General features: G+C 47.9%; 1 protein-coding gene across 1 annotated transcript in view; it reads left to right on the forward strand.

Moving 5' to 3' along the window:
- Window positions 1-22,689, forward strand: part of neto1l (neuropilin (NRP) and tolloid (TLL)-like 1, like) — a 247,050-nt gene that overhangs the window by 180,648 nt on the left and 43,713 nt on the right. The window contains exon 7 of the mRNA XM_078217144.1: window positions 19,576-19,804. Within this exon, the coding sequence (XP_078073270.1) occupies window positions 19,576-19,804 (229 nt within the window). The remainder of the gene's footprint in view (window positions 1-19,575; window positions 19,805-22,689) is intronic.

Raw genomic sequence — 22,689 nt, forward strand, 5'->3', positions numbered from 1 at the left:
TTTTGGGCCTGCTTTCTCAATATTCCAGATCCACGGGAAGTAACCAGTTTAAACACAACATACTTCCCTCACTCATTCACTTAATGAGAACCACTTAGATCCAAACACTGGCGCTTAGACTCATTTTCTCAAGATCCCCAAGATGAACTCAAATGGAAACCCTCAGACCACTTTCTCGGATCACTCACAGGAGATCTCCCAGAGCATTTGTAAATAAGATGCCCTCAATTGTTCTGAGGCCCCCTCAGATTCTCTCAGAGAGTTCCTCAGAGACAATTTGGTATTGGGATTTCCAAAGGAAATACTGACAAGTAGATTTCTGATACGATTTGAGCAAAAACTGGTCTCAAAAGGATTTGTTTCCAGAGACAGCTACATGGTGTGTGATGCATCCATAGCTAGACAAGAAATATAATACCCTCCCAGAATTAGTACTATGATATACTTATCATCTCCTCTCACAAGTCTGTATTTGACAGATAATTCTCTGCCACCCTTACCATAATTCTACTAAACACATTTTTCCCTCTGCTTCCTTTCAGCATTCTGAAGCGACCATTCCCACCACGGCACCCCAGTCCACTGCTCCATCATCTCAAATATCTGCTACTTTCCCATTTGATTGCAGGTGACACAACCCCTGTCCTCTCACCTCCTGCTCTTCCAACTTTCAGGGCCACAAACACCTTGGGACTGAGAGCAGGATTTATTGTACTTTGCTCTACCCAGTGTGCTGTGAATGCTGCTCACAATGTGGTTTCCTCAACAGGATGACCAAAGATGGATTAGGGGATTGCTTTGCTGAACATCTCTATTCTTGTCTGTATGAACAGAGATCCCACTAACAGGAAGGGCCCAACCAGTTTCTCAATGTGATGTCTGCAAACTTACTGTCTCCCTTTTAGATCAGCATTAAATGATCACTGTGCTAACTGGATCTGCACACTCAGAATCCCTACAGTGCAGAAGGAGGCCATTTGGCCCGTCAAGTCTGTACCAACCACATTTCCACCCAGGCCCTATTCTCATTACCTTGCTAATCCACCTGACTAGGGTTAATTTCAGTAAGAGTTTTAACAACACCAGGTTAAAGTCCAACAGGTTTATTTGGTATTGTTGGTATGGTGTTGTTAAAACTCTTACTGTATTTACCCTAGTCCAATGCCGGCATCTCCACATTAGGGTTAATTTACCATGGCCAATCAACCTAACCTACACATCTTTGGACTGTGGGAGGAAACTGGAGCAAACCCATGCAAACAAGAGAAAGTGCAAACTCCACCCAGACAGTGACCTGAGGCTGGAATTGAACCTGGGTCCCTAGTACTTTGAGGCAGTAGTGCTAACCACTGCCAGTTCGAGATTAATAGCTGAACTAAACTTGTGGAAAAGCTTGATTTCCAGGCAGAGGGTAGAAACAGATTCTAATTTCTTTTGTTTACTGTACAGTCCGCATAGTTACAGATATTTATCTGCCACCTCCATCCTTCTTTGAAAGGAGAACCTGATACCGGGGTGACGTTTTGCTCACCTTTCTGGTCTCTCCAGACAAAGCCAATTTTCAATTTTGCTTCATTTCCAATTGAAGGTTTCAATTTCATACCAAACATTCTAGCTGTCAAGTATTCTGGGCTGGAATACAGGACAAGATCGAGGAACAGTAGAAGGCAAGATCCCACATGGAAAAAGAGTCAAACAGAGCCACAAGCTCAGAGTGCTGTTTCACTTTCCAATAGGTCTGCAGGTTGATTGGCTGAATAACTTCACACATTTTTCAAAGGCTGTTACCTCCTGAATGAGCCTGCTTATCAGCAGCACAGTAAGAAGTCTAACAACACCAGGTTAAAGTCCAACAGGTTTATTTGGTAGCAAATGCCACTAGCTTTAAGAGTGCTGCCCCTTCGTCAGGTGGAGTGGAGATCTGCCCACAAACAGGGCACAGAGACACAAACTTAATTGACAGAATAATGATTGGAATGCAGTCTTTACAGATAATCAAGTCTTAAAGGTACAAACAATGTGAGTGGAGGGAGCATTAAGCACAGGTTAAAGAGATGTGTATTGTCTCCAGACAGGACAGCCAGTGAGATTCTGCAAGTCCAGGCAAGCTGTGGGGGTTACAGATAGTGTGACATGAACCCAAGAACCCGGTTGAGGCTGTCCTCATGTGTGCGGAACTTGGCTATCAGTTTCTGCTCAGCGACTCTGCGCTGTCGTGTGTCGTGAAGGCCGCCTTGGAGAACGCTTACACGAAGATCAGAGGCCGAATGCCCGTGACCACTGAAGTGCTCCCCAACAGGAAGAGAACAGTCTTGCCTGGTGATTGTCGAGTGGTGTTCATTCATCCGTTGTCATCGTGTCTGCATGGTTTCCCCAATGTACCATGCCTCGGGACATCCTTTCCTGCAGCGTATCAGGTAGACAACGTTGGCCGAGTTGCAAAAGTATGTACTGTGTACCTGGTGGATGGTGTTCTCATGTGAGATGATGGCATCTGTGTCGATGATCCGGCACATCTTGCAGAGGTTGCTGTGGCAGGGTTGTGTGGTGTCATGGTCACTGTTCTCCTGAAGGCTGGGCATTTTGCTGCGGACAATGGTCTGTTTGAGGTTGTGCGGTTGTTTGAAGGCAAGAAGTGGGGGTGTAGAGATGGCCTTGGCAAGATGTTCGTCTTCATCAATGACATGAAGGCTCCGGAGGAGATGCCGTAGCTTCTCCACCCTGGGGAAATACTGGACGACGAAGGGTAGTCTGTCCACTGTGTCCGTCTTCTGAGGAGGTCGGTGCGGTTTTTCGCTGTGGCGCGTCGGAACTGTCGATCGATGAGTCGAGCGCCATATCCTGTTCATATGAGGGCATCTTTCAGCGTCTGGAGGTGTCTGTTGCGATCCTCCTCATCCGAGCAGATCCTGTGTATACGGAGGGCTTGTCCGGAGGGGATGGCTTCTTTAACGTGTTTAGGGTGGAAGTTGGAGAAGTGGAGCATCGTGAGGTTATCCGTGGGCTTGCGGTAAGTGAGGTGCTGAGGTGACCGTCCTTAATGGAGATGCGTGTGTCCAAGAATGTAACCAATTCCGGAGAGTAGTCCATGGTGAGTCTGATGGTGGGATGGAACTTGTTGATGTCATCATATAGTTGTTTCAGTGATTGTTCACCATGACTCCAAAGGAAGAAAATGTCAACCGATGCTATACACTAGATACATCGATGACATTTTCTTCCTTTGAACTCATGGTGAACAATCACCTCAGCACCTCACTGTACCGCAAGCCCACGGATAACCTCACGATGCTCTACTTCTCCAGCTTCCACCCTAAACACGTTGAAGAAGCCATCCCCTACGGACAAGCCCTCCGTATACACAGGATCTGCTCGGATGAGGAGGATCGCAACAGACACCTCCAGACGCTGAAAGATGCCCTCATAATAACAGGATATGGCGCTTGACTCATCGATCGACAGTTCCGGCGCGCCACAGTGAAAAACCACACCGACCTCCTCAGAAGACAAACACGGGACACGGTGGACAGAGTACCCTTTGTCGTCCAGTACTTCCCCGGAGCAGAGAAGCTACGGCATCTCCTCCGCAGCCTTCAACATGTCATTGATGAAGACGAACATCTCGCCAAGGCCATCCCCACACCCCCACTTCTTGCCTTCAAACAACCGCACAACCTCAAACAGACCATTGTCCGTAGCAAACTACCCAGCCTTCAGGAGTAGTGACCATGACACCACACAACCCTGCCACAGCAACCTCTGCAAGATGTGCCGGATCATCGACAAAGATGCCATCATCTCACGTGAGAACACCATCCACTAGGTACACGGTACATACTCTTGCAACTCGGCCAACGTTGTCTACCTGGTACGCTGCAGAAAAGGATGTCCCGAGGCATGGTACATTGGGGAAACCATGCAGACGCAACGACAACGGATGAATGAACACCACTCGACAATCACCAGGCAAGACTGTTCTCTTCCTGTTGGGGAGCACTTCAGCGGTCACGGGCATTCGGCCTCTGATCTTTGCGTAAGCGTTCTCCAAGGCAGCCTTCACGACACACGACAGCGCAGAGTCGCTGAGCAGAAACTGATAGCCAGGTTCCGCACACATGAGGACGGCCTCAACCGGGATCTTGGGTTCATGTCACACTATCTGTAACCCCACAGCCTGCCTGGACTTGCAGAATCTCACTGGCTGCCCTGTCTGGAGACAATACACATCTCTTTAACCTGTGCTTAATGCTCTCTCCACTCACATTGTTTGTACCTTTAAGACTTGATTATCTGTAAAGACTGCATTCCAATCATTCTGTAAATTGAGTTTGTTTCTCTGTATGCCCTGTTTGTGAGCAGATCTCCCACTCACCTGACGAAGGAGCAGCGCTCCGAAAGCTAGTGGCATTTGCTACCAAATAAACCTGTTGGACTTTAACCTGGTGTTGTTAAACTTCTTACTGTGTTTACCCCAGTCCAACGGCGGCATCTCCACATCATAGCAGCATATGCAGGGTGGGGTTAGCTGCAATTGGTTCAATGGCTTTATTGCAGTTTTCAAACATGAGCAGTTGTGACTGTATAGATAATGAGAAAAGCCTGGAATGTTGGTTTGAAGTGACACTGAGACCTTGCTTTCTTTTGTATTAACTCACAGTTGGGTTCAGGAGGAAATTCTGTTTGATTCTGAGAATTGTCAGGAGGGAGTGTTTTTAAACTCATTGGGGGCACTCTTACCAGAATTTGGTAGAGTGTCAGTTCTGGCGAGAAACATCGAGTGAATTCTGCTGATGGCATAATCTGATACAATTTCTGATTGGATCTGGAGCCTGATTAACAAAACTTTATATGGCCTTGAGAATAACATTGTGCCTGCAGTGGCCTCCGTCTGAATTGCCCACCACAGCTCCACTAAATCACACCAATCACTGGGGAGCTGCATATAAACAGCTCCCAGTACTTGTTCTATCGTGACTACAGGGGATGGCCGCCAGGAAGCCCTCGCCACATTTCTGAGGGAGCCCTCAGACTTCAATGAAGTGGAGCAGAAGCTGGATCCACTCTACCCCAGCTCCAGGAGAAGGCCTCCACCAAGGTCACCATCCCCGCCTGGGATGCAGTGGCAGCCCTGGTGAGCACCAGTTCTCTGCAAAAGAGGACGGGGAAGCAGTGTGCCAGATGAATGATCTTCTGTGCTCAGCCAGGGCAGCCAGCCACTTTGGGCTTTGTCAACAGCTGTAAGGGAGCTCTCCCCCCCACCACTCTCTCATTCACCATGATTCCCCCCTACTTGCTGTCATGCTCCTCACACTCCAGCCTGACGCCTGCCACATAGCTTCATCATAAATGTCAACACTTCTGTCTACACTCAGTGTTATTGCAGGACCAACTTAACCACAACAAGCGTGAGCAAGCACGCCCAGCGGTGTAATGCTGGAGTTCAGAACCCTGACGCCATTCAAGGAGAGAGCCCTCCAGTTGGCAGGGGAGGAGCAAGAGTGTGCCTGCACTGATGGTGAAGTGGGGGCAGCAGACAAATGTGAGACTCCTCAAGACACGCTGTCATTCCTCAAGTCTCAAGTGAGGAATCAATGTTTCCTCCTTTATCCCCTGTAAAGCACTAATGCAATCTCCCTTCTCTTGCAGGCATAGGAGCCGAACAGACCGGACCATCCTCATGGTTCCTGGACACACCGGATTCGAGCAGCTCTGAGGGAGACTTCTTGGACTCAACCACTGAAGAAGCATCACAGCTGTCACCCACACCCAGCACCAGTGCAGATACTCACACCTCAGTGGGATCACTAAGTAGGCAGGTTTCTGGGTCACTCACTGTTGAGCACCTCACGGCTGAAGATCCACAGCAGGTGGAGGCAGGAACGTCCCAGGGAACCAGCACTCAGATGCCAGATCTCTGCTGGGCCCCTTGCCGATGATGTGCCCCTGGGTCCAGTCATCCCAGAGCTGATGGAATTGCAAAGGCAGTGTTATGAGCATCGGAGTATATAATCTCCTCAGACTGCAAGGCTGACTGGAGGAGTCCCATTGCATTATGTCCGAGGAGATGGTGCCATCATTTCAGTGCACTGAGGCCAACACTGCGAGCTGGTGTCCACAGTGGAGACCTTGATGCAGGTCTCCATGGCAGGAGATGTCTGCGCCACGCCTCAGCTCATGACCTCCATGTATGAGGGCTTCAACTGCATGGTGCAGGCACTGGTGGGATTCAACAAATTTCAGCACCAGAGGACAGTGGGGCTTCTGGACCTTACCAAGCCTATTGAACACTTGAAAGGATGAGGATCGTCTGGTGCACATCCCAGCCCTTCCACCCAGGAGATCCTGGGAACGTCCAGCCTATCTGCAATTCCTGTGCTGCCTGAAAGCAGGTCAAGGCCCTTAAGGTCCAGGCCCTCCCAGGTGACAATCACCAAGGTCATCTCAGGCCACAGGGCATGGAAGGCAGCAGGCCTCCTCAACCTTAGCTGCAGATCCTGGGGAAGCACCTAGGCGTGTGGAAGCATGAGGAAGATTAAGAAGTGATAGGCATCTAGCTGGCACAGTGAAAGTCAGCACAAATGTGGAGGAGTCACCTCTGTTTATAGTAACAATTAATAAATCACTCCATTCACACAGCTCCCACTCTGTCATTTCATGCCGCCACATTTCCCTCTGAAAGCTGACCAGGATTTTGTGCTTCCTGCAGGGAATCACCTAACAGAAAACAAATTCTAAATGCTACATCTTGAAATTTTCCCATTTGTTAATATTATTGGAGCCAAATCATGGGCTGTGTGCCTGCATTTATCTAAGATATGATCTTGTTGATTGTACAGAAACAGTTTTGACCCCAAGTTGTAAACATTAACCATGCAGAGCTAATATCACATCAAGCATGCAGAGTGCAGTGTAGATCTCGAGGCAGATGGATGTGCCAAACAGTCTTTTTCTGAATTGAAAGAAAAATAAAACTGATCAAATGTTTTAAACCAAGATCTGAGACATGATCATCTCTCATTCTCCATTAAACAATGTTTTGTTTGTGTTTAAACAGTTGACCTATTACCAAAGTAAAAAGATAACACAGTTTCTGGGCTAGGTTCTGTCTTGATAAATTCACACTTTGTTGTGTGGGGGTTCCTGACTGGAAGGAGCAAGGAGGGTAATGGATGGGGGTTGGGGTGAGGGTGGAGTCTCCACTGAACATAGGATGTCCATCAAGCTGGTACCCACCCCTATCCCAGTACCAAGGCTTTATCTGAGTGAACTGGTGACCAGGTGTGGCCTTTCCTGTCATGAGTAAAATCCCAGTGGTGGCGGAACATGGAGGACTGTAGGTGGGCACTGTGGTGAACCATAGTTGGTTACCACTATGAGTGCTGAGCCATGGATGGTCAGCACTATGGGTATTTGTAGATATGTTACTGTTGTCACTGTTGGGGTTAGGGTTGGGCTGTTCTACCTGTTGATATTGTTCTGTGGTACACTCCAGTTGGCTCCGCCTACCTGGGGAGGTATAAAGGTCACTGTACTGCCTGGTGACCCTTTAGTCTGGGATTGTATTGTATATAGTGTGCTCCATTCTTGTTAGTAATAAAAGCCTTTATTTCCCGGGTACAATCTAGCCTCCCGAGTGATTTAATCGCGCATCAATTTTATTACTAACAAAATTTTGAAAAAACCACGGAGCAAATGTTGAAACCCGATCGGCTTACTTTAGATCCACGTGCGGCAGGAGCATCGAACACTTTCGACCATTGGTTAAAGTGTTTTCAAGACTACATCGATGCCTCAACAGCCATTCATAACGACGCCGATAGACTGCGGGTCCTCCACGCGAGGGTAAGCGACACCGTATACTTATCAATCCGCGATGCCCAAGACTACATAGGGGCCATCGAACTACTTAAGAAACGTTACAACAAAGCGCCAAACGAGATCCATGCTCGACACCTTCTAGCCATTCGACGGCGGCAGCCCGGCGAAACGACAGAACAGTACCTGTGTGAACTCCAGCAGCTAGCCAGAGCCTGCAACTGCAAGCCAGTGTCGGCGGCCCAGTATACGAGTGACTTGATCCGCGATGCGTTCGTGGCGGAAATCGGCTCGTCGTATATTCGCCTTCGGCTGCCAGAGCAAGGTAATCTAGACCTCGCTAAGACAGTAGAATTGGCTGACGCTATGGAGACGGCCTCCAGACGTCTAGAAACGTACCCCACCGACCACGTGGGAACATCGTGGCAAGTACAGCCACCGACTCTACTTTATTCAGCGGCTCCGAAAAACTGCGCGATTGTGTTTCCAACCTCGGACCTGACGACGGCGGCAGCTCCAGGAGGCCCGCGGTGTTACTTCTGTGGATTGGCGAAACACCCTCGGCAGCGATGTCCAACGAGAACGGTATTGTGCTCCGCGTGTGGAAAGAAAGGGCATTATGCCAAAGTCTGCAGGACCAAACCACTCTCCAAACATAGCAGTGCGGCGTGTGATTCTCCAGAGCCTGTCTCCTTGTCTCCAGCGTCTTCGAGGTCTTCCACCACGTGCGATTCTAGAGCGCCGCCATTCCTGATGACGGAGATGCAAGACACGTGCGACCTGCAGGGGCCGCCACTTTTAGCACCTCCGACCACGTGCGATCCATGGGCGCAGCCATTTTGGTCGGCACCGACCGCGGACGACCAGCAGGGGTCATCATCATCAACCATCTCAGCTGCCTACAGTTGCACCCAAGACCCAACGGTGGCGTCAATCATCCTGGACCAGGCCAAGCCTCACAGACTTGACAAGTCCATGATGGGCATAGAGGTAAATGGACGCCAAATTCATTGTTTGTTTGACAGCGGGAGCACGGAGAGCTTCATTCACCCTGACACCGTGAAATGGTGCGGTCTCCGAGTACGGACTGTCAGACAGACAATTTCGATGGCGTCGAGGTCCCGGTCTGTTACCGTGCTAGGGAACGGCGTGGTCAACCTGACGGTGCGGGGCACAGTTTACAAGAACTTCAGGCTCCTTGTGTTACCGCACCTTTGCGCTCCGATGCTCCTGGGACTAGACTTTATGGTCCACCTGAGGAGTGTAACCCTGCAGTATGATGGGCCACTCCCCCCACTTTCAGTGGGAGCACAGCAGCCTCCAAATTGCCCAGCGCGCTCCACGTGAAGCCTCTCGACACTCAGAATCACCCCACCATCTTTATTCGAGAATCTAGTGCCAGGCTGCAAGCCCATCGCAACCAAGAGCAGGTGTTACAGCGCTGAGGATCGGCTCTTTATTCGATCTGAAGTTCAGCGGCTTCTCAGGGAAGGGATCATCCAACCTAGCTCTAGTCCATGGAGAGCGCAAGTAGTGGTGGTTTAAACTGGAAACAAACCCCGGATGGTCATAGACTATAGTCAGACCATTAATAGATATACACAGCTGGATGCGTATCCTCTCCCGCGCATATCTGACTTGGTCAACCAGATTGCGCAGTACCGGGTGTTCTCCACCATTGACTTGAAGTCAGCTTACCACCAGCTCCCCATTCGCCCAGAGGACCGAAAATACACGGCTTTTGAGGCAGATGGTCGTCTTTATCACTTTCTAAGGGTTCCCTTTGGTGTCACGAATGGGGTCTCGGTCTTCCAGCGTGCAATGGACCGAATGGTGGACCAGAACGGGCTGCGGGCTACCTTCCCGTACCTGGATAACGTCACTATCTGCGGCCATGACCAGCAGGACCACGATGCCAACCTCCTTAGATTTTTACGCACTGCGTCTCGCCTGAATCTGACCTACAACAGGGAGAAGTGCGTATTTCGCAAGCGCCGCCTAGCAATTCTCGGATACGTGGTGGAAAACAGGGTCCTTGGCCCTGATCCAGACCGTATGCGTCCCCTCCTTGAACTTCCCCTGCCCACTAGCATCAAAGCCCTGAGAAGATGCTTAGGCTTCTTTTCATACTATGCACAGTGGGTTCCCAATTATGCGGACAAAGCCCGTCTGCTCATCAAGTCTCCCTCCTTTCCCCAAGCAACAGAGGCTCGCTTAGCCTTTGAAGGGATAAAAGCCGACATCGCGAAAGCCCCGATGCATGCTGTTGATGAGTCCATCCTCTTTCAGGTGGAGAGTGATGCATCTGATTTCGCCCTGGCCGCCACACTTAACCAGGCGGGCAGGCCCGTCGCCTTTTTCTCTCGCACCCTCCAAGGCCCCGAAATTTGGCACTCTGCGGTGGAAAAGGAGGCCCAGGACATTGTGGAGGCCGTTCGGTATTGGCGCCATTACTTGGCGGGAAAATTATTCACCCTGCTCACGGACCAGCGGTCCGTGGCGTTCATGTTCAACAACACGTTATGGGGTAAGATCAAAAATGATAAAATCTTGAGGTGGAGAATCGAACTCTCCACCTACAATTATGATATCATGTACCATCCAGGGAAGCTCAATGAGCCCTCAGACGCCCTGTCGCGTGGAACATGTGCAAGTGTGCAGGAGAATCGATTACAGGCCCTCCACAATGATCTCTGCCATCCGGGGGTCACTCGGCTCTTCCATTTCGTAAAGGCCCGGAATCTACCCTACTCAGTGGAGGATGTCAGGTCCATAACCCGAAGCTGCCAGGTATGTGCTGAATGCAAACCGCACTTCTACCGACCTGACAGGGCACCACCTCATTAAAGCCACTCGCCCTTTTGAAAGACTGAGTGTGGACTTCAAGGGCCCCCTTCCTTCGACAGATTGGAACGTGTACTTCCTCAATGTGATTGACGAGTACTCACGATTCCCTTTTGTCATTCCCTGTTCTGATACGACCGCTGCCACGGTTATCAAAGCTTTACGGGATCTTTTCACCCTGTTCGGTTACCCCAGCTATATCCACAGTGATAGGGGCTCGTCATTCATGAGTGACGAATTGAGGCAATACCTGCTCTGAAAAGGGATTGCCTCAAGTAGAACTATGAGTTACAACCCTAGGGGTAACGGACAGGTTGAACGAGAAAATGCTACAGTCTGGAAGGCTGTCTTACTGGCGTTGAGGTCTAAAGGTCTTCCAGTCTCCTGTTGGCAAGAGGTACTCTCTGATGCGCTCCATTCCATCTGCTCACTCCTGTGTACGGCAACCAACGCTACTCCTCATGAGAGAATGTTTTCCTTCCCTAGGAAGTCTTCCTCTGGGACCTCATTACCGTCTTGGTTGACGTACTCAGGACCTGTCCTCCTGCGGCGGCATGTTAGGATCCGCAAGTCCGACCCTTTGGTTGAACAGGTCCATCTACTCCACGCCAACCCTCAATATGCCTATGTGGCATATCCTGACGGGCGAGAGGACATGGTCTCTATTAGAGATCTGGCGCCTGCAGGGGACTTGGAAACCCCAGTCGCTCCCACACCCCTAGTTAGGGACCCCCTGACCCTTATCTCCCCTCCTGACACGGCGCGGGCAGTATCGGGACCACCACTTAATCCTCTTACTCCCGTGTTCAGCTTGCCTGAGTCCAGGAGATTGTCACCACCTCGAGGCGTGCTCGAGTCCAGCAGATTGTCACCACCTCGTGGTCCACTTGTCCGTGAGGAACTGGAGGAGTCACTGGACACCGCCTTGGAGAGAAGGTCACCACGGTTACCAGAACCAGCGTTACCGCCAGTGTTGAGGAGGTCGCAGAGACAGTGCGGTCCTCCAATACGACTGAACTTGTGAATATATGAACAGTTGTTCTGTTTTTCTTGCCCCGCCGGCCTTTGTTTTAAAGGAGGGGTGAATGTGGTGAACCATAGTTGGTTACCACTGTGAGTGCTGAGCCATGGATGGTCAGCACTATGGGGGTTTGTAGATATGTTACTGTTGTTACTGTTGGGGTTAGGGTTGGGCTGTTCTACCTGTTGATATTGTTCTGTGGTACACTCCAGTTGGCTCCGCCTACCTGGGGAGGTATAAAGGTCACTGCACTGCCTGGTGACCCTTTAGTCTGGGATTGTATTGTATATAGTGGGCTCCATTCTTGTTAGTAATAAAAGCCTTTATTTCCCGGGTACGATCTAGCCTCCTGAGTGATTTAATCGCACATCAGGCACTAATTGAGAAACTGGGCTGCCTGATGCCTGCTCTGCTGCTGGTAAAATTGTAACAGGATGGGCAGTAGTGGGTTGACACCAGGAACAGTGTTGTTGGCCTAAAGTCCAATTTTACAGCCCCTCCACCTGCCATTCAGAGAAGTGGGTGGGGGGGGGGGGGGGGGGGGGGGGGGCAGCAAGATTCTGGCACAAGGGTCAGAAATTCAATTGTGATATCTCCTCCAGTTGAGTTAGGGAGTGTGTCAATTAACTGGGACTACTGCACTGCTGGCCATCTCCTCGTGCAGCAGGCATAGTTTGTCTTCCTGAGGAGACTGCCAGTGACAGTATCATCAATGATGCTAGAAGGCTGTGAACGAAACCAGCATACCAAACATGTAGATCCAAGCATATTCTTGCATCATTCAACCAAATACAAGCCTCGGCAGTTTGCACATTCTCTTCATGTCTGCGTGGATTTCCTCCAGGTGCTCCAGTTTCCTCCCACCTCACATCCTTTAAAAAGTACCTGCATGAGGTCTTGGCACACCATAACATTCAAGGCTATGGGCCAAGTGCTGGCAAGTGGGATTAGGTGGGCAGGTCAGGGCCTTTCATGCATCAGTGCAGACTCAATGGGCCGAAGGGCCTCTTCTGCACTGTAGTATTCTGTGAATCCAAAGATGGGGTTCTTTACGCAGAGAGTGGTTGGGGTGTGGAATGGACTGCCTGCAGTGATAGTGGAGTCAGACACTTTAGGAACATTTAAGCGGTTATTGGATAGGCACATGGAGCACACCAGGATGATAGGGAGTGGGATAACTTGATCTTGGTTTCAGATAAAGCTCGGCACAACATCGTGGGCCGAAGGGCCTGTTCTGTGCTGTACTGTTCTATGTTCTATGTGCGGGTTAGATAAATTGGCCATGCTAAATTGCCTCTTAGTGTCAGGGGCATTAGTTGGGTAAATACATAGGGTTACAGGGAAAAGACCTATATGGGATTGATGGGCCAAATGGCCTCTTTCTGAACTGTAAGGTCTCTATGATTGACCCTTCGCTAGCATTCCTTAAAGGAGCAGTAACTCAAACTGCTGCTAAGTTGCAAAATATGTGCAGTGCTTGAAGGTGCTGTGGTGATGTTCTGAATTTTCCAGAGGCGGCAGAGTGAAGCTGGCATTTCCACATGGAGCCTGCAGCAGGTACGAAGGCAGCAGTAGCAGTGACAATGGGTCTGCAGAAGAGACAGCATAGAGGCCGCAGAGACAGAAAGCTCTTGTGTGATATCCTCTGACAACTTGGAGCTGACGATCCTTAATGAAAACAGGGGATGTCTGGCAGACCAGCCAGAGAATCAAGCATATCAGTGTGCCTGCCTATCAGCATGCTCCACCCCATTGAAATCCTCATCCAAGCCCTTTGTAACAAACCTCATTTATGACTCTGTCCTTTAGTGAACTGGGAAATGAACTGCAACCCAATCATGGCCTCATGACTCAACATGTGCAGATCCAATTCTATACGAAGCCTACAGGATATGTGTGCTGCCAGTATAGGAGTTGGTCCCTGTGAGTACCAGAGCAAGAGAGAGTGTCTCTTCACTAGTGCTGTGCCATTGACCTCTCACCCTCTGGGGCTGCAATGGCTGGTTAGGTGGCAGTTTTCAGAGTCTGAAAGTAGTCAATTCAGAAGATTAATGTGGGAGAAAGCAGTTGGGGTGGAAAGCATGAGGTCCATGGTCAGACCATTGGCAGATTGCTCACCTTGTTAGATGGCAGATTGAAGCTGAGGTGGGATTTAGGGGCATCAAGCAGGAGCATGGCATCATTCTCAATGTTCTTGAAGATGCTTGATTCCATGGGCTCCATTGCTGCTGATCCCATGATGCTGAGTGTTATCTCCTCACAGGGATCATGTGACGCAGGCATCCTTTACCCTTGCTAAATCTTCTCTGGTCCCTTTGTGCCATCTTGTCCTGCGAGAGCACAGCATGTTAGCAGTTGTCCAGCTGATGTGCCTGCCTTAGCTAACTAGCTGAAGGTACATGTAGACAGAAAGAGGTGAGGCTGGCAACATCTGTAGTTGGTTTGTAAGGGGTAGGTGCAGTGTCTGACTAATTTGTGTGAGTCCTGAATGACAGGTAGTGCTGGGTGAATGATAATGGATGTAGGACATTGAGCAATGAGAGAGACTGGTGGAGCAGTGCGAATGTGATGAAGATACATTCATTGATCTTGACTGCCTGACTGGAATTATTAGACTGCTGCCTGGTCTTCAGGTCTAGACGTTGGGAGTTGGCATCCCTATCACCTGCTCCTCCTCCTTTCTGAGGGTGGTACGAGAGGGCCTTCTGCCACCGCCACCACCTCCCGTCTACTCTCCTTGCACCCACTGCGCACCTCTCCCATTCCCCCAGCCTCTTGTGGACCTATGACATTTCTCCTTCTGCTCTTTTCTGCCACTAATGCTTCCAGTGTTACATCCATCACCCTGGAGCCCTCTCTCTGCCCTGATTTTCCAGTTTGCATCCTTTAATTCCCAGCAACATTATACAATGCAACTTGAGATAGACTACCTTTAAGAGCAGCGTAGTGGCTACATTACACGCCCTCAGCACAGTGCTGATTGGTCCTTTGCTGAGAGCATTGACCCCGTGGATGATACAGTAATGAGAAAGATACTCTGGGGGGTATTTTATGCTCCCAGGAGCGAGGGGTAAGATTGGAGGTTGGAGTGGGAAATCCAAAAGAACCCCAAAACACAATTTATGCTGCCTGGATTTCCTGTTCTAATGTCCCTGTGCCCAGCCAATGATATAATGGGAATCCCAACACTGTAGGCATTGTGAGCACTAGGGAGCAGTGCCGGGGAAGCTGTTCCTTGGGGTAGTAGTGGGTGGAGGGGGCGGGGGGGGGGGGGGAGGGAGCTGTTGTGTGGGTGGGTGTTCCATGGTGGGGGAATGTTCTGTTGCGTGGCAGGGGGAGGGTGTTCTGTGGGGGGCCAGGACGGACAGTATTGGGTGTTCAATGGGGATCCGATCCAATGCCCCAATCTTTTAGAACCCAAGTTGCTGGCAGAGTGGGCTCATTCACAGCTTACCCTGCCAAAGTGAGCCACCTCTTGGAAATTTATTTTTCCTGTGTACCTAACTAACAGCAGATTCCACACTGTTTTTCCTACCTACTGCCACATTCGGAAAATATGAGAAAATTCCACCCTCTGAATACCACATGCATGCAGTAAGAAAGTCATTTACACAATGAATACTGAACTTTTGCAGCTTCAATCATACATATTTAAATATTGGCAGTTGATCCGTTTGGAATGTACTTTTATTTGCCTGTTGATCGTGTAATTATTTGCAGCTTATTTAATTAGTGTGATTGTTACGAAAGATGAACTATTTTAATTATATTGATCAGTTTCATTGGATGGTGCATTCCATGTCCTTTCTTCATCAATGCAAAATACAGGTAAAGTATCAAATTCAACTGTCTGAGAGCCAGAACTATGCAAGAACGGAACATTTTTATAAACTGCCATGCTTATAATTTTGAATTGTTATTAAATGAGTAAAATAATTCATTGGGAAATTTGGCTAGGTGCTGCACTGGTGCAGTGACACACTGGACTAGTTGTTGGCTTTGTGGATTATCTTTTCCCACACTGCGTGTTCCAAGTGACCCTTAACCCCACTGAACCCAGTTTGGTTCAATTTCATGCGTCTACTCCTATTTTTTTTAAGAATCCCTACAGTGCAGAAGAGGCCATTTGGCCCATTGAATTTGCACCAACTGTCTCAGAGTGAGTATCTTACCCCTTCCCTCACCCCATAACCCCAGACCTTCACCATGGCCAGTCCATCCAGCCTGCACACCTTTGACCTGTGGAAGGGAACTTGAGTACCCAGAGGAAACCCACGCAGTCACGGGGCGAACTTGCAAATTCCAGAGTCACCCGAGGCTGGAATCGAACCCAGTACACTGGAGCTGTGAGGCAGCAGTGCTAACCACTGTGTCACCATGCCTCTCATTGAATTAAGGTTCCAATTTCTTTCTCCAAAATCCAGCAAGATGCAAACTCCGGCACAGGCTTGAGCCCAAGTTTGCTGGTTTTGAGACACTTGGTAACTCATATGCTTATTATTATCATTGTGCTTTCCAAATAATCTAAATAACTGAAAGCTCATTAAATACAAGGGCTGCTGTTGCAAATATCATTGTCAACTAGTAAAGGAGGCTTTTATTCTAGGAACACCTGCAATATGATCCCCATCGGGAAGGTTGATAAGTGTGAATGCAAGGGAAAAGTAGTGTCAATGAAACAGGGCAGTTGCACGTGCTATTGAGGTTGCTGTTGATTCTTCAGGCTCTGCTGGGATCTTAGTCAGATGTACCCAGTGTTGAATGAAGTGGGACACAGTCGCATCTTTAGCTAACTCCCCAGCCGGTTTACCGGAAAATGGTGCTTGAGGACAATCTAAACAAAAGAATGCAACTGCTCACAGGAATCAGTCTCAATTAGATACAGAGACAAGTTTGTATGATGCTGATCCATGTTTAAATGCCGAACCCCCACTCTAATTATTGTGACTGTATAGTGAGCACTGCTTTCTTCCATTTCTCAAGATATAATACTCACTTTATACGCCTCACAGGATAAAAGACAGTAATTCAAAACAGTGAATAGCACTAAATCAGCTGAGCGACCCAACACTTCAACATAAGCAGAGATTTTAAAACAGGGAAACAATCCATTAACAGTGGTTGCAATCATAAGGCGCAATTCTCAGGGCCAGTTTGTCATGCCTTCAAATACCATTTTGGCCACTAATTCTCATGAGAGCGCCATAATGAGCCAACGAGATTACCGAGCATGATCTTCACAGGCCCTCCCCAATGATGTAATCAGTTCATGCCCAGAAAGGGCGTGAACCTGATTTCCATAAATTTGAAGCATTTAAATATGGTTAAATGGTTCTACGCTGTTGCTTTGGGCAATGTCAGATGCTTCCCCATTCAGGCAGGAATCACCATTGCTTTCCAAAAATGGGGCACAGAGGTGAATATAGCCCCCGAATGGTGAGGGACGTGGCTGGTCAGTGCCTTGGCACCCGGGGCAGGGCCCTAATATGTTGGGGGGGGGGGCACAGGGGGAGTGAGAATTTGTGCCTGCATAGTGGTGGAAAAGTAGGGGAGCGGCGACTGTGACTGAGGTTGCTCATGATGCCGGCACCCTGGGTTCAGGTGACCCTGATTCCTAAGTGATGTGGGGAGGGGTGGGGGTGGAGTGACTGACCGTTGAATGGTTGGGAGGAAGAGGTTGGCCCTCTGTGTTCAAAGTTTGAGGGGTATTCCTGTTGTCTGCTGGGGGTCGGGGGCGGGGGGAGGGGGTCCCAATATCCATCGACAGTGGTTGGGGGGTGCTTTAACCTAACTTTGAGATTGAGGTGTCCTTTAAAAAGGGTACCCCTCAGTGGAACTGGCCTTGCCGGCTCTAATTAGACCTCACCCCGCCAGAATGATGGCGCAAAATGCTATTTTTTGACAAAGAGTCAGAAGAGCTGGAGTGGAAACCTGGCTGTGTTTCTGGGGAGAAACATGCCAGCTTTCAGTCAGAACTGACACTTTGTCAATTTCAGCCACAATGTATAATCAGAGAAAGACATTAGAGAGCTTGATTTTAAGTGAATAGGTTGTGAATAAGTTAAAATCTTGCCCTTCGATTCGGAGTCTTAAGCCATTAGTGGTTTCAGATTAGGCAACCACAAGTGGATTTTTCTACAAAACAATTCATTGAGTTAGTGCAATTAAATGGTTAATGTGGTCAGTTGTTCTGGGTAACTGCACTAAGCAGATTTCACAGCATTTTGACAATTTCATTGATTCAGTTCATTATGAAGAGTGGGAGGAGAATCAATGGGAAGAACTTGATAACCACTGTAGGTGGAGGAATACACACCTCCCCTTCATGCTGTAATTCCAGAGTCTAAACTGAACACATACAGATGGTGTAAAATAGTCAAGGCTCACAACACAATATTCATTTAACTATTATTTGTATACCAATAACATACAAATGTTAGAGCCCTGCATCCTTTTCAATCAATACTCACAAAAATTGTTTCCTTCCACTTTCCTCCATTTTGGAAAATATTCACTCTGACAGTCACTCAAAGAAGCATGTTCCCATCAGTGCAGATGATCAATCCAGGGTACTCTTGCAAATCATGTTGATCCTTCAGGAGGAACTCTTCAAGTGTAGGCAACAAAATATAACAAAACTTACTCCAACTTATAAATCAAAAAAACGGTTTAATAAAGAAACTTCATTACTCCGACACTTGAGACCTCACCCTAGGCCATTCCAAGCAATTTCACAATTCCCAACAGGTCATTTTTTATACTGAGTCAGCTGGTCAGCTGACCATCATGTCATCTTGTCATTGGTTCATAGTTTATTGAGTCAGCTGACCGTTACTTCTTGTTGCCATTGGTCACACTGCAACAGATCCAATATTATCAATCTTTTTGACCAACCAAATAAACTAAATCAAATTAACTAAGGTAGATCCAATGTTATCATCAGTTACATTCTAACAAATCATTCCCTTGACCCTAATCACTTGCTTCTTATGGTGGAAAGAAATCACAGCCGTGACAATGATTGACACAATCATTCCCCCCACACCACCACAACATTAGCTTGTAATATCTCCAATCTTGTATCAATTCCTCATCCTGGATTTGTGAACAGTCCACTAATGTAAAAATGGGGAATATTCTGGATTTATCAGAATCATGAGATTGGTGAATGAGTTTAACCGTCTGAAGCAGTTTTGCAATTTGCATTTCCAAGGGACGTTGGTGCAACCCTGACGTATTAGAACTGCAGCCATTAGCTTGTAAGTTCAATGGTCAAGGCAGTCACTTAAATCTGGACAAGCGCATACCATTATGAGGCCTGATTGCATCAGCTATCTCTTGGCTAACATATTCATGAAGTCAGTTCATTATGCCTGTGTCTCTGAATAATTTTCAGTTCAGCTCCGAGCTTGTTTTATTTTTAAAGCTCAGTTAAAAGTCTTGTCGCTTCCTGGGATATGAAACTTGACCCACGGCTGACGATTGCCCATTTGTAAACTGCCTTTGCAGTATAGTCACTTGGCCTTTAATATCTGCTCCTCTATAGTGCGATGCATTCTCGCTTTAGGGCAGGTTACTGGAATTATCTTATTTAAATACTGGAAAATGTAGAACTAGTATCTTTAAAATGTGATTGAATCGGAATAATGTGCTTTGAAATTAGTATTTTGGTACATGAGAACAGAGTGAATGACTGATGGAAGAAGCCTTTAGTCCATTCCTTCAGTCATTCAAATTCTCCTCAGTTCAGTAAAGCAGTTTAAGTCTGCCTCCAGTATTTTTTTGGTGTGCGGGCAAAGCTATTTAATCATAGGCCAACACACGTTCCTTGGTTAACTTTTGAAGAATTTTAGTTATGAGGTTTATGTGAATCATTTCTTTTTCTCTTTCATTAGATTTACTTGCGATTTCTTGACTACGAGATGCAGAATTCAAATGAGTGTAAGCGCAATTTTGTGGCGATTTATGATGGAAGCAATGCGGTGGAGGACCTGAAAGCCAAATTCTGCAGCACCGTGGCCAACGACTTGATGCTTCGCACAGGGTTAGGCGTCATTCGCATGTGGGCTGATGAAGGGAGTCGGAGCAGTCACTTCCAGATGCTTTTCACATCCTTTCAAGAACGTAAGCTTCAAATGCAATATTTGGATTGTTTTCTTTTCTTGTGATTGGCACTATCAGACCCTGTTGTGCATGGTTAACTTAGGTTGCCTACTGGGACAAAGGCATCAGAAGAATCCTCTAATGTATAATGCCATGTATGTCTGACATTCTAATCTCACGCAGAAGAGCTGAAGTAATATTGTATTATCAAGCAGAAATGACTTTTTGATATTACTGTTTTAATATTTAAATATGCCCTTTTACTGTTAAAAGTGACTCTAATTAGCAGTTTTCAACCAGTGATAATGGATACAATCCATCTTAATGGAATTTAATTATAAATCAAAAACAGTTGGAGGGGAACTTGCAAATGTTCCTTCCCTTGCATCTGCTGCCCTTGTCATTCTCGCTGGTCGAATTACCGGGTTTGACAGGTGCTGTCGAAGGAGCCTTGGTGAGTTGCTGCAGTGCATCTTGTCGATGCTACATGGTGCTGCTACTCTGCATCGATGGTGGAGTGAGTGAATGTTTAAGCTGCTGGGTTGGGTGACATCAAGCAGGCTGCTTTGTCCTGGATGGTGTCCTGGAGCTGGTGTCATTCAGTCAAGTGGAGAGTATTCCGTCACATTCCTGACATGTGCCTGCGGACAGGCTTTGGAGAGTCAGGAGGTGAGTTATTCACAGAATTCCCTGTCTTTAATCTGTTCTTGTAGCCACAGTATGTATATGTGTCGTCCAGTTAACTTTCTGATCGATGGTAACCCCCAAGATGTTGATAGCGATGCAGTCGGTGATGGTAATGCCACTGTGTGTGGTGGGGAGATGATGACATTCTCTTTTGTGTATTGCCTGGCACATGTGTGGTACAAATGTTACTTGCTAAAGTGAAGGTGTGTTGTGTTGTGTAAGGTAGTTGAGAAAAAGGTTTTAGCCTTGTACTTGAACCCATATGCTGAGCCCTGACATGGTTAATCATAGAGATTACCTCATTATTCACAACAATTCATCACTACTTTGTTCTTATCCATTGCTTTGTCTATAATGTGCCCAATATTGTGCTTAATATGCTGATAGTTCTGTTGGTACCAGTACCTAAGGTATTACTGATGTTGCTCCTGACACTGGAGGTCTTTAAACTTGATGGTAATGGAAGAATGATGGATGTGTTGAGTCACAGATTTACAATTGTGGTGGCATAAGGTTTTGCTGCTGTTGGTTTATAATGCCTGATGAAGATTCCGTTTTAGGCAGCTTGGTCTGTGCATAGCATTTTACACTGAGTGAAACAGTCATTCTGCACGACACAGTGTCAAAGTCCTTGACGTGAGAACAAGATTTTGTCTTTTTCTTCTTTATTCTTTCATGAGATGTGACCGCCACTGGCAAGGGCAACATTTGTTGCCCATGCCTAATTGCCCCTGAACTGAGTGGCTTGGTAGGCCATTTCAGAGGACAGTTAAGAGTCAGCCACATTGCTGTGAATCAGGAGTCATCAGGAGTTAAGGATGGCAGGTTTCCTTCTCTATAGGAGTTAATGAACCAGATGTATTTTTACAACAATGAAAATTGTCATGGTTACCATTACTGAGACCAGATTGTTTTAAAATCCAGATATTCCTTTATATTCTAGATATACTAATTACATTTACATAGCTGCTATGGTGGGATTTAAGTCCACTCCCCCAGAGCAATAGACTGGGCCACTGAATTAATAGTTCAGTGACATTATCACTACAACACTGTCTTCATCTTCACAAGGATGACCCTTCTTATAAAATTATGCTTAGCATGTCATTAACGAATCCGGGACACAGTCTGGGCTCACTTCCCTTAGTCCCCTCGCTTGAGGTCCCCACTAGTGAGGATCACGGATGGTACCCACCAACGGGGACCAGATGTGTTAGCCTCACCAGTGGGACTGAAGGCCATTGAAGCCCCCTTGATGATTGGGAGCAGGGCCAGGCTGTGCCAGCCTGGCACACTGGCACTGTCAGCCTGGTACCCTGGCATTGCCCACCAGGCACTGGGCAGTGCCAAAAGGGCAGAGCCTGATGGGATTGGGGCTGAGGGGATGAGGTCAAATGGGGCAGGGCTTGAGGGACTAGGACCATGCTGAGAGGGAGGTGGGGAGAAGCTCCGGAGAGGGTTTTGAAGGCGCGGGGGAGGGGGGGGGGGGGTGGTGGATGACCCGCCAGGCGGTGACTGTGGGGTGGGGGGGGTGGGGTTTGCAATCGGTTGGGACCGTGATCGGGGGCGTGGGGTCAATGTTCAAGGCAACAACAATTGGGGGAGGGTGGCAATGTCCGTGGGGGAGTGGGGGGTGGGCGGGGGCGGATGTCCCAGTGCACAATATATTGGGAGTTCAGGGCACCTGACGCCCCTGGAGCTCAGCAGCTGGCCTCACAGGTGGGCTAAAACTCCACCCCTCTGTATTACATTACAACCTCTGTATTGCACAGAGTACCATAAATTACCATTACTTATCTCGCTGAAAAAACGGGTGAGGAAACCTCTCATTTTCTCACCCATTTTACACTTTGAACTTTTTGGAGAGAATGCCTCCTGATACGGACATGGTAGCAAAGTGGTTGGCATTTCTGCCTCACAGCACCAAAGGCACAGGTTCAATTCTGTCCTTGGCTGACTGTGTGGAGTTTGCACAGTCTCCCCATGTCTGTGTCAGTTTCCTCTGGGTGCTCCAATTTCCTCCCACAGTTTAAAGATGTGCAGGTTCGGTGGATTGGCCATGCTAAATTGCCCCTTAGTGTCAGGGGGATTAGCAGAGTAAATATATGGGGTTACAGGGATAGGGCCTTGGTGGAATTGTTGTTACTGCAGACTCAATGGGCCGAATGGTCTCCTTCTGCACTGTAGGCATTCTATGATTCTATGATATATGCAGAAAG

The sequence above is a fragment of the Mustelus asterias genome, chromosome 7, assembly GCF_964213995.1.
Source record: "Mustelus asterias chromosome 7, sMusAst1.hap1.1, whole genome shotgun sequence".
Lineage (NCBI taxonomy): Eukaryota > Metazoa > Chordata > Chondrichthyes > Carcharhiniformes > Triakidae > Mustelus > Mustelus asterias.